Below are 14,880 nucleotides of genomic sequence, written 5' to 3' on the forward strand. Positions count from 1 at the left end.
TCACCATGTGTGTAATTATCACACCTTTGCCATTGATTTTTCTCTTTACCCTTTTAACACAATTTTTAACAATAATTATCTCTTGGACTTTTCTCTTTCTACCATTCTTAGATTTATTGTTTTTATGAAACTTCTTGAACTGAAAGTTTTGTTCTTAATTTTATTTATTCATTGTTAAAAAGCAGTGAAATCACTTAAGGCTATGCATTCGCCTATGAGCTTGGTTTTGGCATCATCCTGTAATGTTGATGGGCTCATTTGCTTTTGTTCTAAATTATCTGTAATTGTAATTTTATATCCTTTGGGAGCAGTAAGTGTAGGCTCTTTCCTTTGTTCATATTTATGTGCTCTTGTCTTTAGACTTTAAATCAGTGTCTAGTTTTATTACATTTTAGTTAGAAAATGTGACATGTTCAGTTTTTACTTTTTAGAAATTTGGGGTTCTCTTTGTGGCCTAGTTTATACCACACTTTTATTAATTTTCAATGGATACTTCAAAAAACTATTGTATCAGGCTTCCCTGGTGGCACAGTGGTTGAGAGTCCGCCTGCCGATGCAGGGGACACAGGTTCATGCCCCGGTCCGGGAAGATCCCACATGCTGTGGAGCGGCTGGGCCTGTGAGCCATGGCTGCTGAGCCTGCGCGTCCAGAGCCTGTGCTCCGCAACAGGAGAGGCCACAACAGTGAGAGGCCCGCGTAAAAAAAAAAAACAAAAAACAAAAACAAACTATTGTATCCACTATTTACAGTGTACGGGTTTTTATATATAGTTTATAATCATATATAAAATTTATAATTACGTATAAATATAAATTATATTACTCAAAATCAAATATCCTTATTTATAGTTTTATTTATTGAAATTTCTCAGACAGAAACTATTTCCATAAATTTTCCTTCCATTTTTAACATACTCTGCTTTACGCACTTTGGGTTCTGACGTTCAGCCCGTACGCACTCGCAGCGTTTCTCCTTCACGGCGGATCATCACACCTGCTGCCGTTTTTAAGTGGAGACTGCATCATCTTTAGTGCTTTTCGTCTTGATCCCACTTTTCTAAAATCTGTATTACACTCCTGTGTTGTCTCTGTTTTGCCGTCTAAGTAATCCTTTAAAATTCTGCCCTTCGGAGCCTCTTACGTTGCACGCAGCCCTTCGGAGCCTCTTACGTTGCACGCAGCCCTTCGGAGCCTCTTACGTTGCATATGCAGCGTTTATAAATGGCGTCGGGTGGCATTTCTTACAGCCCCTCTGGCCAGAGGCCCCTGATCTCTCTGCTGCTTTCTTTCCCTCTCTGGCCTGTGACTGGTCTACTTTCAGCATCTTCAGTGTTTGTAACTATGTATCTTACTTCAGATTCAGTCCGTGGCCACCACCTTTAGGCTTTCCAGGCAGTTTTTGAAGCGACAGGTCTGAGTCACTATTCATGGAGGAATCCCACCTTCGGACCCCCACCCCCTTCCCAGCGCATCCCTGGCGCCTGGCACATGCCGTGTACAGGTGGGTGTCCAGCCCAGAGCTGTGGACTAAAGAAGGAAGGAAGGCATGAAGGGTCTTGTGACACTTCTGTTTATTACGTGGGTAACCACACCGACCAAGAATCCTGCCTGACCTTCATTCCACAGGGTACTTCCAGAGCTTTCTGTACCCTGTAGATGTGTGGATATCCACAGTCAGCAATCTTGTGACAGAACAGGTGACCTGAAAAGAGATGAAGGAACTGGCCCCAAACCAGTGACACATTCAGGAGGTAGCAGTAAGCTCAGAGTGTGGTGTCAGGACACCCAGCCCCAGTCTTGGGGGGAGCAGAGCAAGCCTGCCTGAGAGCCTGGAAGAGGCAAAGCCGTGTCGTGGATGCTGCGTGAGGGACAGATGCCGGGAGCCTGGGGACACCCTCTGCTGAGGCCCCTGATGGCCAGAACAGATGGGGGTGGGGTGGGCAGCAATGTTAGGGAGGACTTGACCGAGCCGTGAATTCTGTTTACGTGAAAAATAAAATGGCACCGAAATGATCATTAGACAAGGTTGGGATTATGGAGAAAGGAGTGAGAACCAGGTCACTGTGTGCTCTTTGCAAAGATTCTGTTTATAATTCGGATTTTTTTTTTTCCTGAGCACATTGGTGACAGCTTAAAGCATCCCATGTTATTGGAGCCTGCAGGTCAGTGCAAGGAAGTGGGAAAGGGACCAGTGGAGACCGGCGTGTAGGGACTGCATTCTTAGTCTTTTGAGGGAGAAAATGTACACTTAGAAAGTTGTGACCTACTTCAAGCCGAACGACAGGGCAAAAGTCAGTCTGCGAGCTAACTGCTACAGTGTCGCACACCCAGAGATGGACGCGCTCTTCGCTGCTGTGACGTGTTACAGTGTCACAAACAGTCCTCCAGCAGCGGACACGCAGGGAAGATGAATGAGACAATTTCAAGACACATTTATGAGGTGGTTCTATCTGCATTGATTAGCAATTAGTGAGGACAATAGATAAAGTACCAGAAAAGTAAATTGACTTCAGTTAAATTACACCCAGAACATGAAATTTCATCCATTAAAAAATGGTCAAGGAAGCCGTAGCCGTGATTGAGGTGCAAAGAACCGTGCAGCCCCTGATCGTTTATATGCCTGTTAAGTCTGAGCCAGTGTAACTTGAAAAGTGCATCAGAAATAAAAACAGGACAGTTTTATCAATCGCAACAATTAAACACAAACGTGAAGATTTCCTGTAAGCCCCAGCTTCTGTGAAACACGTACAGATATCAAACCCCTAACATGCTTGAAAGTGAGACTTTCTACATGGAAACACCAGCCGGGAGCCTGTTCTCCATTACTCCAAGTGGGAAATCTACAGTGAGGTACACACCCGCCTAAAACCCCAGTACATGCCCTAAATCACAGTAAAGGCCCACATGTAAGGAACAGATTGTCATGTCTGGATATAAAATACTTAAAACATTGTTTCCTGGTCCCTGGAAGTGGATATGGTTGTTAGCAAACAGGCACTTTATTTGTAGTAACACAGCCTCACCCAACATCTGCAACACACATAGGCACACACAGATACACACGGACACACACACACACGACACACACACACAGATAAATACATATACATACCCAGGCACATACAGACACACAGACATGCAGACATGCACAGACACACACAGAGACGCACACAGACGTACCCTCATAGACACGCATGCAGGCATGCACGCGTGGTGACCCCACCCTCGGTCACTGCAGACGCCTCGTTGCCATCAGGATGGAGGTCACTTCCGTTACAGAGCACCGTTCTCACTGTTGGACTGCGGCAGAGTGCCTGGATCAGCCTGGGAGACAGACCTGAAGAGGCCACGGACGTCCCGTCCCCATGAGGAGTGGGTGTGGCCGGGGCCGCTGACCCTATAGATCCCCGACTGGGAAGAAGCCCGGTTTTATTTGTCTGGTTTCTGGGCGCAACCAGAGCTGGCCTCGCCACGTGACCCAGTGATGCGCCAGGGCTCGGTCCCCTCAGCTGGACGATGGGGCGATGATTCTTCGTCCTCAGGTTGTCGTCTGAGACGACACCAGGCCGGCGGGGCAGCAGACCCAAGCCCATCGGGATCCTGACCTGGGGCACCCAGGGAGCTTGTCTCGCTTGGGTCCTGAGCTGCGCAGGACATGGGCTCCGGTGTGCAGTGGAGTAGAGGCCGGGCAGCCGCAGTAACAGAGGTTCCGGAGCCCTGAGGCTCCCGGGCCTGGGGCTGGCGCACATCTTCTGAGGTGACCTGGGCAGGCCGGGTGGCCCCCTCCGGGCACAGGCCGTGGGCTGTATTCTAGCTACAGCGAGAGGCAGCGGCCGAACAGCAAGCCAGCCCTGCTGTGCTGGACGCGGCCCTGCTTTCAGCTCTCAGGCTGTGGGTAGCCGCAGGCTGCCCGCGTCCTCTGTCCCTCTGCCCGCGCTTACGGCCTTTCCATCCCCACCTACCCCACCCCATCCAGGCCAGGAAGCCGCAGGACGTCCACTTCTTCACGTAAGAACGCCTCCTTTTCTACAATTAGCATGGCTTTTATCACATTTGGTACATTTGTAAGTAAAAGTGAAGATCAAAAGCTATGTCTCTCCAAATACAAAGTCAGAGAAAAGGTGGGAATAAATGAAGAAAGCAGCGAATGCGTCCTTGTCCTTCCCACGTGCCGAAACCACACATCAACGGCGTGTAAGCTCTTCCTCTTCTGGTGGTCTGGGATATTCTTGTTCACGTCTAGGGCACTTGCGGCGGTTAATAGAAAATAGAACAAACTTAAAGCCCCATATCTGCTTACATGAAGATCAAATGGGTTTAGTAGGCGAGGAAACCCCACGTACACTGTATGTAAACATCAGGGAGCACTTGTGTGCAGTTATTTATGATTCACAAGTCACCGCACGTTTACTGAGCCCCGGCACAGAGCACAGCTTGAGGTCGTGTGTAGTCCAGCACTTTCCCCACAAACAGTGTCTGTGGTTGTCAAAGAGTTCGACAGGGACTGAGTACTGTGTTTTATGTAATTTAAAAAGTGCATTTTCTTAAAAGAAAAAGAAAACAAGACATGTTTTTTCCAAGTAAGTCCATAATCTGCATCACTGCCATTCACCACAATAATCAGTTTGTTTTCCGAAGTTCACTCCCAGTGATAAACGATCTTAGTCACAGAGACGCTTTTCCTAACGCTGGAAGAGTGCCATCTGAGAGGTCAGCGGTGGGAAAGGCTACAGCTGTGAAGCTGACTCGGCGTCACCCCAGAGCCTGCCAGGTGTTTCCAGGCTTGTTCTTTCAGTGGACGCTGCTCTCAGTGCCGACGGTGACTCGGTCTCTATGCAGATTCTGGGCAGAGCAATGAACAAGAGAAACCCCCAAGAACAAGGTCCCTTCTTCCAAGCAGGCTCTCGGCATCGCTTCCTGCCTTTTGCGGTCCTCGCGCCCCGTCCTTCACAGCTGGAGGTCTTTCTCATGACATCACTCTGACACCAGCCCTCTATCCCCTCTTCCTCTTCTAAGGACCTTGTGGTCACACTGGGGTACCGGGAGGGCCCCCCACCTTAGGGTCAGCTGAGTAGCAGGCTGATGCCCCCCGCTCTGCCCCCCGCCGCGCCATGCCATGGAACCCCATGCGGTCACAGCTTCCGGGAGTCGGGATGTGCCGTCGTGAGCACGACCCCCTCACGCAGTGCGCCCCTACCCCATTCCTCTGCACATGGGGGGCGCTGGCTGAGATGGTGGGGTCCCAGAGCCAGTGGAGGGTAGGAGCAGGGCTCTCCAGTTGCCCCTCCCCACACTGAGGAAACCTCTCTGCCACTCAGGTTCTTGCTGGGCTTGAGTAAGGCCAGCTGCTCCCCACATTCTAGTTTGTCTCCTGTCCCCGGTGGTCGGGGACGCTTCTTGAGAACATACTCTAGGGCTGGCCCTCTTCTCAGGGTCACTCACCAAGTCCGCACAGTGTCCAGCCGCCAGGCTCAGGGGGGCGCATGAAAGTTTCCAGCTGCAGTTGGTGAGAGCAGCGGGGGCCGGGCTCTCACCACCTGGCCTGACGCCCGGGTCCCCACGTGGTCCCTGCGGCCACCCTCCCTCGCCGTGGCAGCGTCTGTCAGTGGAATCAACGCCATGCCCCATGGACTGGCTCACGCTTTCCTTTTGCTTTGCAGGAGCTCAAAGCAGAGTGTCCAGGACAAGCGGAGCCTCAGCCTGGAGGCCGACGTGCTGGCCGAGGCCCTTCAGCGCTACCTGCCCTACCTGGAGGCCCTGTCCCAGGCCGCCGTCCCTGATGTGCTCCCCGGGCTGAAGCCGGACAGGCCGCCGGCCCAGGTGACCCTCAGAGCCCCTCTCTGGTCTGGGGTGTGTCTGCCGCTGCTGGGGGCTTCCTCCGGGCACACACAGGGAACGTTTCCTATGGCTGTGGCATCACTGGGCTTTTCTCCTGTGTCTCGGGCTAGCGGCGGGGGGGGGGCTGGGGAGAGACAGGGTGCGTCTCCACCCTTTCGGGAGGACCTGCGCTTACCACCTGGACCCGGGACCCGGCTGCGGGGTCCACTGTGAGGCAGGACAGCAGGAAGTCGGTGGGCACAGGGTGAGCAGCCATCCTGGTTGCCCGAGACTGTCCTGGTGTCGGCACTGAGGTCCTGTGTCCCAGGGCGGCTCTCCTTACGCAGCCTGCCCTCGGGGGCGCCCCGTGTGCGGCAGCTGTCAGGTCCTCAGTGCAGGTTCATTCTGTACCAAGGCCAGTCTGCTCTAGAGCCATCCGGGACTCGAAGCCCATTGAAAAGAACAGTTTATAGAAACGATGAGAAATCTCATAACTTTCTAGATGGGAAAGTACGCATGATTTTATGACAACCGGTTAAACCAGAGTTGCCAGCTTTTGACTAGCCTAGAAGAGACGGGTCTAGAAGTGGTGTCCAGGGCCAGAGGCCCTCATGCATCTTGAGGGTGGACTTGGGGAAAGCATGGAAGTCCAGGCGCTCTGGGCACGTGGGGTGTTCGGCAGCCACATTCACGCTTCTTTCTGCGGAAGGTTATTTCCGCCAATGGAATTGGACCATTTTAAGCCTGATGCCGTGCTGGAAGATGGATGAAAGCCCGGGACGCTTAGCTCCTCTCACACCCCCCAGATTCATCCCAAGGCGGCCGGCCCTGGGACACCGGGGGAGCGATTTGGGCCACGCCTTCACTCGCTCTCCTGTCACTTCAGCCAGCTCTGGGCTGGATGGTGGGTGGCACACACGTGGTGGCCATGCGGGGTGGCTGAGCTCGGTTAGCTCCCTGGACCAAGAGTGGCCTGAAGCCAGCTGGAGGGGCCTGAGTGGGCCCCTGACTCCGCCACGCTCGCCTGCTGTCCGCGCCCGCGAGACGCGGGAATTAGGAATGAGCTGCAGCGACTGTAGGGACTTGTTGACGGCGGGGCCTTTGAGCCTCCGGGAGGTGCAGTGGTGACGCAGGTGAGCCGCCGACACGGCTCCGGGGGCAGATGTGCTGCTCTTCCGGCTGCGCTCGGGCCCTCACACGGACCCGGGGAGCTTAGCGCAGAGCCCTTCCAGCCCTGACTCGTGCACACGGTGGGCCCAGCCCTGCGCGTGTTCTCCAGGCGCCTTCCCCACTGGAGGAGAAAGGTGACTGCTGTCTTTGCCAGGACCGTGCATTCCTCCCAGACTGTACCCTCGGCACCGGGCTGCCTCGGACAGGAGTGATCACATCCCGACCTGCCCTCCCTTCTAGGAAACATTGATGGGGAAACAAAATGGCTGTCCCTGGTCTTGTCCAGCGTTCCGTCAGCAACGGCCACCGCCCATCAAGTTTGCCCTCCGTAATCTTTAAAACTCCCACCCAGGGGAATGACCACACCTCGTGGTCCGGCTGGACCGTGCCGGTTTGTGCCTGCTGCCCCGTCAAAATTACCAACAAGCCCCTTTTTCCTCTCAGAAATGTCCAGTTTGAATGATGAATTCTGTGGTCACCTCACCACACAGCGGTTTCAGCGTGACAGTCACAGGATTATTCGAGAATGAGCACCTGGCGGCACTTTGGCTTAGGTGTTTTTATCCTGTGTTAAGAGGGATGCTTCTCAATATTTAAAAATGCATGAAAACCTGGAACTCATTATTTTCTCTGTCCAGGGTTTAAATGAGGAGAAGGCTCTTCATCATCCCTGTAATAAACTGAGACAGGATAAGGTCCAAGAAGCTCTTCGTGCAGACTTTTGCCCGGGATTTGGGCAGTGTTTTCTGATCCCCTCCGCTCTCGGGTGATGAAGTATTTCAGTTGGAAATGCAAGCTTTCTACACGATGATCTTTCAAGGTGCAACAATTTGCAGTGAATTTGTTTATGAATCATCTTTTCTATGTATGTGTCATCGAAAACCTAGCTGTCATAGACAGAGGGATGCTGTGAACTTACCATCTTTAGAGGTTTAGTATAAGTACTTCCTGAAAGAAGCCAGAGGGAGTAAAATCACTCTCCCCTTAGACAGAACCGCCCAGCCCCGAGCCCTGATGCACAGTTGTGCTCTTACCGTCACCAAATCAATGCAGTTACTGCTTCTGCATTGTTAGTGGTGGAAACCAGCTCCCACTTTTATCAACCACAGTAGCGCTGGTTCATTACAGAAAACATTGCAGGTCCCAGTTTATTCTATGCCTTGGAGGAGGTTTAAACCGAAATTCATCATTTGGAAATACCATGAATTAACCGATTTATTTGGAATCCTTGTTTTACGCATTTTTATTGTGCAAGAAGCTGTGCTGGGTGCTGGGACTTTACATTCCTGCCCTCAGGATTTTACAACCTCTCTGAATGAGGGAGACACAAAGATACATTTAAAAGCAGAGCAGGTGCTGTAATGGAGGGAAGGCTGAACTTGAACCAGGTAGGCACGTGGGGTCAAGGGCTTCCCAGGGGCTGGGCGTTGGAAGAGCAACCAGAAGTCGGCAGCTGAAGATGCTCAGATGAGCTCAAAGTGCAGCATGTCAAGAAGTCCCCCTGGTCTACCGCGACAGCAGGAATAAGCCAAGTGAGCTACTACACCACAGCCTTCAAAGACAAAAACAAAACCCAGAAAGCTAGGACACAAAGAAACCTGAACGAACTAAATTCAGAAAGGGATGAGCTCATTCTAGGGGAGAGAAGACCACCGCTGCTTTCCCACAGGCAGGAACCGCAGCGGGGAGAGGAAGAAGGCGGCCTAGGGTTTAAGGACTGTTGGCAGCGGAGCCTGGCGCAAGGGTAGAGCCCAGAGGCAGGCTGCACAGAGCACTGAGTGCTGGAGATAGGACACTGGAGGGTGGGAGAGGGGGACAAGGACCGAGAGATGTCCTTCCAAGGAGCTCCAGGCCTTTCTGAGCACACCTCAGCCCTCCGAAGGGTTGGGATGAGGCTGCATGGTGGAGAAAGGTCTGTGAATGGCATGCCGAAAGCCAGGAAAAGAAGTCTTCAGCGACTCACAACGGTACTGGGCTGTGAATCAGAGAGAGCTCCCCTGGTTCAGAAAACCGGCAGCTGTCTGCAGAGCATGAAGCAATCCTCAGGTTGCACTAGGGCTTGGATCTGCTGAAGAAAGGGCCCCAGTCCTGCCCTCAACATCACTGTAGTCAGTAGTGACTGAATCTGACCGCCTCTGCAACAGAATCCACACCACCTTCAATGACAGATTTCATGGACTGAGCCACCACATCAGCAGGCTGAGAAAGGAAGGGACCCTCCACTTTCTAGGGTTAAATGTCATTTACTTCATCCTCCTTTACTCTTAAGCAAAATTTCCAGCGTACAATAACAAAGTGGGAGACACATGAAGGAACAAGAAGATGTCACTCTTGGTCAAGAGAATAAAGAGTCGATAGGAGAAGATCCAGGTATGACTCATTCATTGGGATTATTGGAAAAGGATATCTTAATAATTAGGATAAATACGTTAAAGGATTGAGTGGGAAAGGTGGAAAAGCATAAACAAACAAGTGGGAAATTGTAGCAGAGAGATGGAAAGAGTAAAAAAGAACCAAATGGAAATGCTACAAATTAAAGTAATAAGATCAGAAGTAAAGAATTCATTTGAGGAGCTTAATGATAGACTAGAGAGAGTAGAGGGAAGAATCAGTGAATTTCAAGTCAGCTCAATTGAAATGATCAAAAGTGAAACAAAAAGAACATATTGTAGGGCTTCCCTGGTGGCGCAGTGGTTAAGAATCCGCCTGCCAATGCAGGGGACACGGGTTCAAGCTCTGGCCCGGGAAGATCCCACATGCTGCGGAGCAACTAAGCCCATGTGCCACAACTACTGAGCCTGCGCTCTAGAGCCCTGAGCCACAACTACTGAGCCTGTGCACCACAACTACTGAAACCCGCACACCTAGAGCCCGTGCTCCGCAACAAGAGAAGCCACCGCAATGAGAAGCCTGCACACCGCAACGAAGAGTAGCCCCCACTCGCCGCAGCTATAGAAAGCCTGCACGCAGCAACGAAGACCCAACGCAGTCAAAAATTAAAAAATAAATTTATTTTAAAAAAGATTATATTGTAAAAAAGAGTGCAAAATGGAACAAAACATCCAAGATACATGGTGCAATTTCAAATAACTCTAACACAAGTATAATTGGAATCCTAGAAGGGAAAGAGAAAGAGAATGAGGCAGAAGAAATATTTAAAGAAATAATGGCTGGGTTTTTCCAAAATTGACAAAACTTATCAAAACATAGATCCAAGAAACTTAGTGAACCTCAAGCAAGATAAATACAAATCTAGGCATATCATAATCAAATTGGGGGAAAACCAAAGATAAAGAGGAAATCTTAAAGGTATCCTCAGGGGAAAAAGACCCCTTACATCTAGGGGAATGATTATAAGAATGAAGTCTTACTTCTCATTAGGAGACCATAAAACAATGGAAGAACATCTTTAAAGTACTGAAAAGGAAAAAAAGACCAAACAAATCCTGTCAATTTAGACTTTTATATTGTTCAAAACTGTAGGTGAAACAGGAAGAATCTGTGTCTGGAAGACTCATACTCCAGAAATGCTAAAGGAAGTTCTTTAGCTTAAAGAAAAATGATATCATATAGAAGCCAATATCTACAAAGGGGATGAAAAGAACCAGAAATGGTAAATTTGCAAGTAAATATAAAAGATACACACACATAACATATATGAATTTTTGGATAAAAGCTATTGGATATTTGAAGCAAAATAATAAAAATGTATTTGTGGGGTTTTTAGCTTACGTGGAAGAAAACTACATGACAACAGGACCACAAAGAGTGGGTAGGAACACTGGAATTATACTGTTGTAACTTTTTGTTGATTTGTGAAGTTCTGTGATATTATTTGAAGGTAGACTGTGATAAATTAGACACATTATAATTTTTACAGCAACCATTTTAAAAATAGGTATTACTGAAGGTCAATTCAGAGATAGAATGGAATGCTAAAAATGCTTCATTTGTCCATAGGAAGGAAAGCAAGGAGGAAGAGAGGAAGAAAGATCAGATGGGTTGACTATAAAGCAAATATCAAGAAAGTAGAGTTAAATCCATCCATATCAATAATTATATTAAATACAAACGGATTAATCCCTTCAAATAAAAAGCAGAGATGTTCAATCTGAATAAAATTTAAAAACAAGCTTCAGCCATATTCTACTAAAGCTTCAGCTATATTCAGCTATATTCTACTAAAGCTTCAGCTATATTCAGCTATATTCTACTAAAGCCATCGCACGTGAAATAGACAGATACAGGTTGGAGCAAAAGTATGGAAAATATACACAATGGAATCTCTAAATATAAGAAAACTGGTGTGGCTTGATCTTAATCAAAGTACACTTCAAGATAAATAGTATTATTAGATATAGAGACTTTTTTAATGAGTAAATGGTCAATTCATTAAGATGACATAGAAATCTTTTTATGAACCTCATGTCAGAGCCTCAAATACATAAAGCAAAAATATGAAACTATTAGAAATGTACAAGTCCACAATCATTTTTAGAGATTTCAACTTTCCTCTCTCAGTAACTGATTATACAAACAGATTAAATATCAGTAAGGATACAGAAGATTTGAACAACACCATCAACCGACATAACCTAATTGATATTTATAGAATGATACACCTAAAACCCGCTGAATACACATTATTTTCAAGTACACATAGAGTATTTCCCAAGATGGATCATGTGCTGAGACATAAAGTAAGTCTCAACAAATGTCAAAGGATCAAAATCATACAGAGAAAGATATTAAAAGAAGAGAAAACTACAGATGATTATCTCAGAAATACAGAAACAAAATTTCTAGACAAATCAAATCCAACAATATAAAAAACTAATAATACATCATGATCAAGGGAGATTTATTCCAGAAATGCAGGGCTGGTTACATCTGAAGATTAATCAGTACAACCTACCATATTAACAAGGAAGAGAAAAGCTATATGATAGTCTCAAAAGTAAAAGCACTTGACAAAAGCCAACATCATGATGGAGACCTACAGCTGACACCATACTGAATGGGGAAGAATGAGTGCTTTCTGCTTCAGATCTGGAATTCCACAAGGATGTCTGCTTTTACCTCTTCTGTGCAACATTGCCCTGGAGGGCCTAGCTCGTGCAGTAAAGCAAGCAAAAGGAATACAAGGCGTCCAGATTACGTGATCATCTTTGTAGAAAATTTGGTGGAATCTACAAAAAAGCTACTCAGACGAATAAGCGAGTGTGGAAATGCTGTGGAATGCAGAGTAAATACACAAACATCAATTGTATTTCTATATACCAGCAACAATTAGGTATTGGAATTATAAAAATATCATTCGTAATAGCATCAAATATTATGAAACAACTAGACGTAATCTAACAAAAATATGTGTAAGGCTTTAAACGTTGAAAATTTTGAAACGTTGAGAGTAATTAAAGAAGACCTACATTCGTGGAGATATACACCGTGACCACGTGTGGGAGGACTCAGCAGTGCTAGGGTGGCAACTTCCCCCAAACTGTCCTATAGACGTGACACCTCTGTTTACAGAGGGAAACCGAGGCTGAAAAAGCCAGAGTGAAATGTTCACTTTCAGATGCTTAATTGGTGGTAGAGCTGAAATCAGGGCCCTGGAATTCTTGTTCAGCTTTTTCATGTTTGTTTTTTAAGCCAAAAAGAAGGTCCCCAAGTTGCCTTCTTGGAAGCCAGTTGAGCACAGTTCTGCGTTTTCCGTCAGCCAGCCTGCAGGATGGGCCTGCTTCTCTGTGGCACTGCCTGAAGCCAGGCCTGGGGCCACATCCAGCTCTGCTTCTACTCACCAGAGATCCTGTCTCCTTACCCACAAAATGAGGAGTCTGCAGACACCAAAATGTCATGTCTGTTGAGAGGGTCAAAAAGAAGTAAAAACGCATGAAGCCAAAGAATGGCCTGGCGCTGGCACTCAGAACACACCACCCACGTGGGATGGTTATCCTGAGGTCCTCCGGGTGGACGCTGCAGGCAGCTGACCTGCAACCCCACGCCTCGTGCTCACCCGGGCTGGACAGAAGGGCGGACTGCAGCTCTGCCTCAGTCCGTTCCCTTTACCTCTGCTTGCAGGCATGAGGGTGTGGGGTGCAGCTGCTGCAAAGGACAAAGTGCAAAGCGGGAGGAGCACCCAGCGAAGCAGAGGTGACGCAGCGAGAAGGTAGTGCCACGGGGAGACGAGAACCAGCGCGCATCCTGTCGTCAGCCGTCTCTGTGGACTAGTTCCAAGCTGTGTAATGGGGCATCGTTTGCAGATATCCGTAACTTCACATCCACGCTTTGTACTGCTGTCAACTTGCTGCAAAATTCACTGATCCTGTGGTTTCGAACTTAACACCTCTTCAACCTCAGATTTTGTGAACCCTAGAAACTGGGGACTGATTTTTCTAACTGATAGTTCTGTATGTGAGCAGCAGACAGCGTAGCTGTCGTGGTCAAAGCTAGACCAGTGTGAGGCTCCTCTGAATGCAGAAATGTTTTTGTCCTGGGGACAGTGCTGTCAGTAAGAGTGACACCTTCAATCTACTGCCCCTGAACGTGGGCGGGTAGCCGAGAGCCTGAACAGGACTGAGCACTGACAACCTTCCCACTGTGTGGAGACAGAGACAGAACAGCTTGCCAGAATTACCCTCTACGGCCCGAGCCCAGAAAGGCAGAACAGCCTAACCCCAACTCTCCATTAATGAGCCGGAGGTGAGGGTTGCCGAGACCCACCCCCAGCTCCCCAATCTTGCCGCCTCCAACGGCATCACGGGGCCATCTCATTAGGAAGCCTGTGGACAGCCCCACCACCGTGTGCTCAGTCACGCCGGCAGCAAGTGTGTCTTGATCAATGTGCTTGTCAGCGCTGCCTTCGGGCTGTGAGACACACCGGAGGAAATGTTTGCTCTGTGGTCGAAAGATGGCTCAATTTGGGTTTCCTAATTTGTTCTGGATCCTTGGCACGAGAGAATATTTGATGAGCACAGTGACTAATGTATAGACAAAAGTCTCATCCACTCGGTGTTCGCTGGCAAGTGGGACTCGGAGGGCCTGCAGTCGGAGCTCATAATTGTGCAATCTGGGACTGGGCAGGTGCATCTCCATGAGAGGAAGGGGCCCTGACTTTCAGCTCTAGTGCCCAGGCCCTGGCACGGCTGGGAGCCACACAGGCAGGGGATGTGATGCAAGTTGTGGCTCTAGGAAGGGTGTCACCTGGCTCCAGGAAGCTGCCCTGATTTCCCCAGCTGATTATGGTCACTTCCTTCCAAGCTCCGTATCCCCAAACCTCTTTGATATACTTTCCATTACAGTTACTAATGTCTATGACTTAACTCCCATTTCAGTCTGCAGGCTGTTTGAGGACAGGTCCATGTTGGAGGCATTCTTCCCCTGGAGAACATAGAATGTGGTCCAGAGCTCAGCACACAGCAGCACTAGTGGCTGTGATGCTGCTGGTGGTGGCGGCGCTTGGTAGCAATGACGCTGATGCTACCATTTATCCAGTGCCCTCCTCTGAGCCATGTGCTGAGCTAGGTACCTGTACTCTCCCTAATACAACTGCTTCAAGAAAAAAAGGACTCCACCCCCCGCCCAGTTTTGTAGGGGCAAAAGTGGAGCTCAGAGAGGTTAGAAAGTTCTGAAGGTCACGCAGAGCTGTGCTGACAGCACTGGGTCAGTCTCCCAACCGAGCCTCCTGTCCCCTTGGTTTACTCAGCAGACCCTTGTGGGATGTGCAGGGAGTGGATCTGCGCCGTCTCGTGTGGAACACCATGGGCTGAGGAATGTCGTCCCAGGGTACATTCCAGGAAGGCTGGCAGCAGTTCTCAGCTGCTTCACACACATGGCGCAGACCACACCAGCGACACCCAAACTAGACCGGGATGACACACGGTATGAGGGGTG

General features: G+C 48.8%; 1 protein-coding gene across 1 annotated transcript in view; it reads left to right on the plus strand.

The window, feature by feature from the left end:
- Positions 1–14,880, plus strand: part of PTPRN2 (protein tyrosine phosphatase receptor type N2) — a gene marked incomplete at its 5' end in the record, with an annotated part of 671,781 nt that overhangs the window by 217,511 nt on the left and 439,390 nt on the right. The window contains one exon of the mRNA XM_082661426.1: positions 5,661–5,820. Within this exon, the coding sequence (XP_082517552.1) occupies positions 5,661–5,820 (160 nt within the window). The remainder of the gene's footprint in view (positions 1–5,660; positions 5,821–14,880) is intronic.

The sequence above is a fragment of the Grampus griseus genome, assembly GCF_964374135.1.
Source record: "Grampus griseus genome assembly, chromosome: 9".
In the NCBI taxonomy this organism is placed as follows: Eukaryota; Metazoa; Chordata; class Mammalia; order Artiodactyla; family Delphinidae; genus Grampus; species Grampus griseus.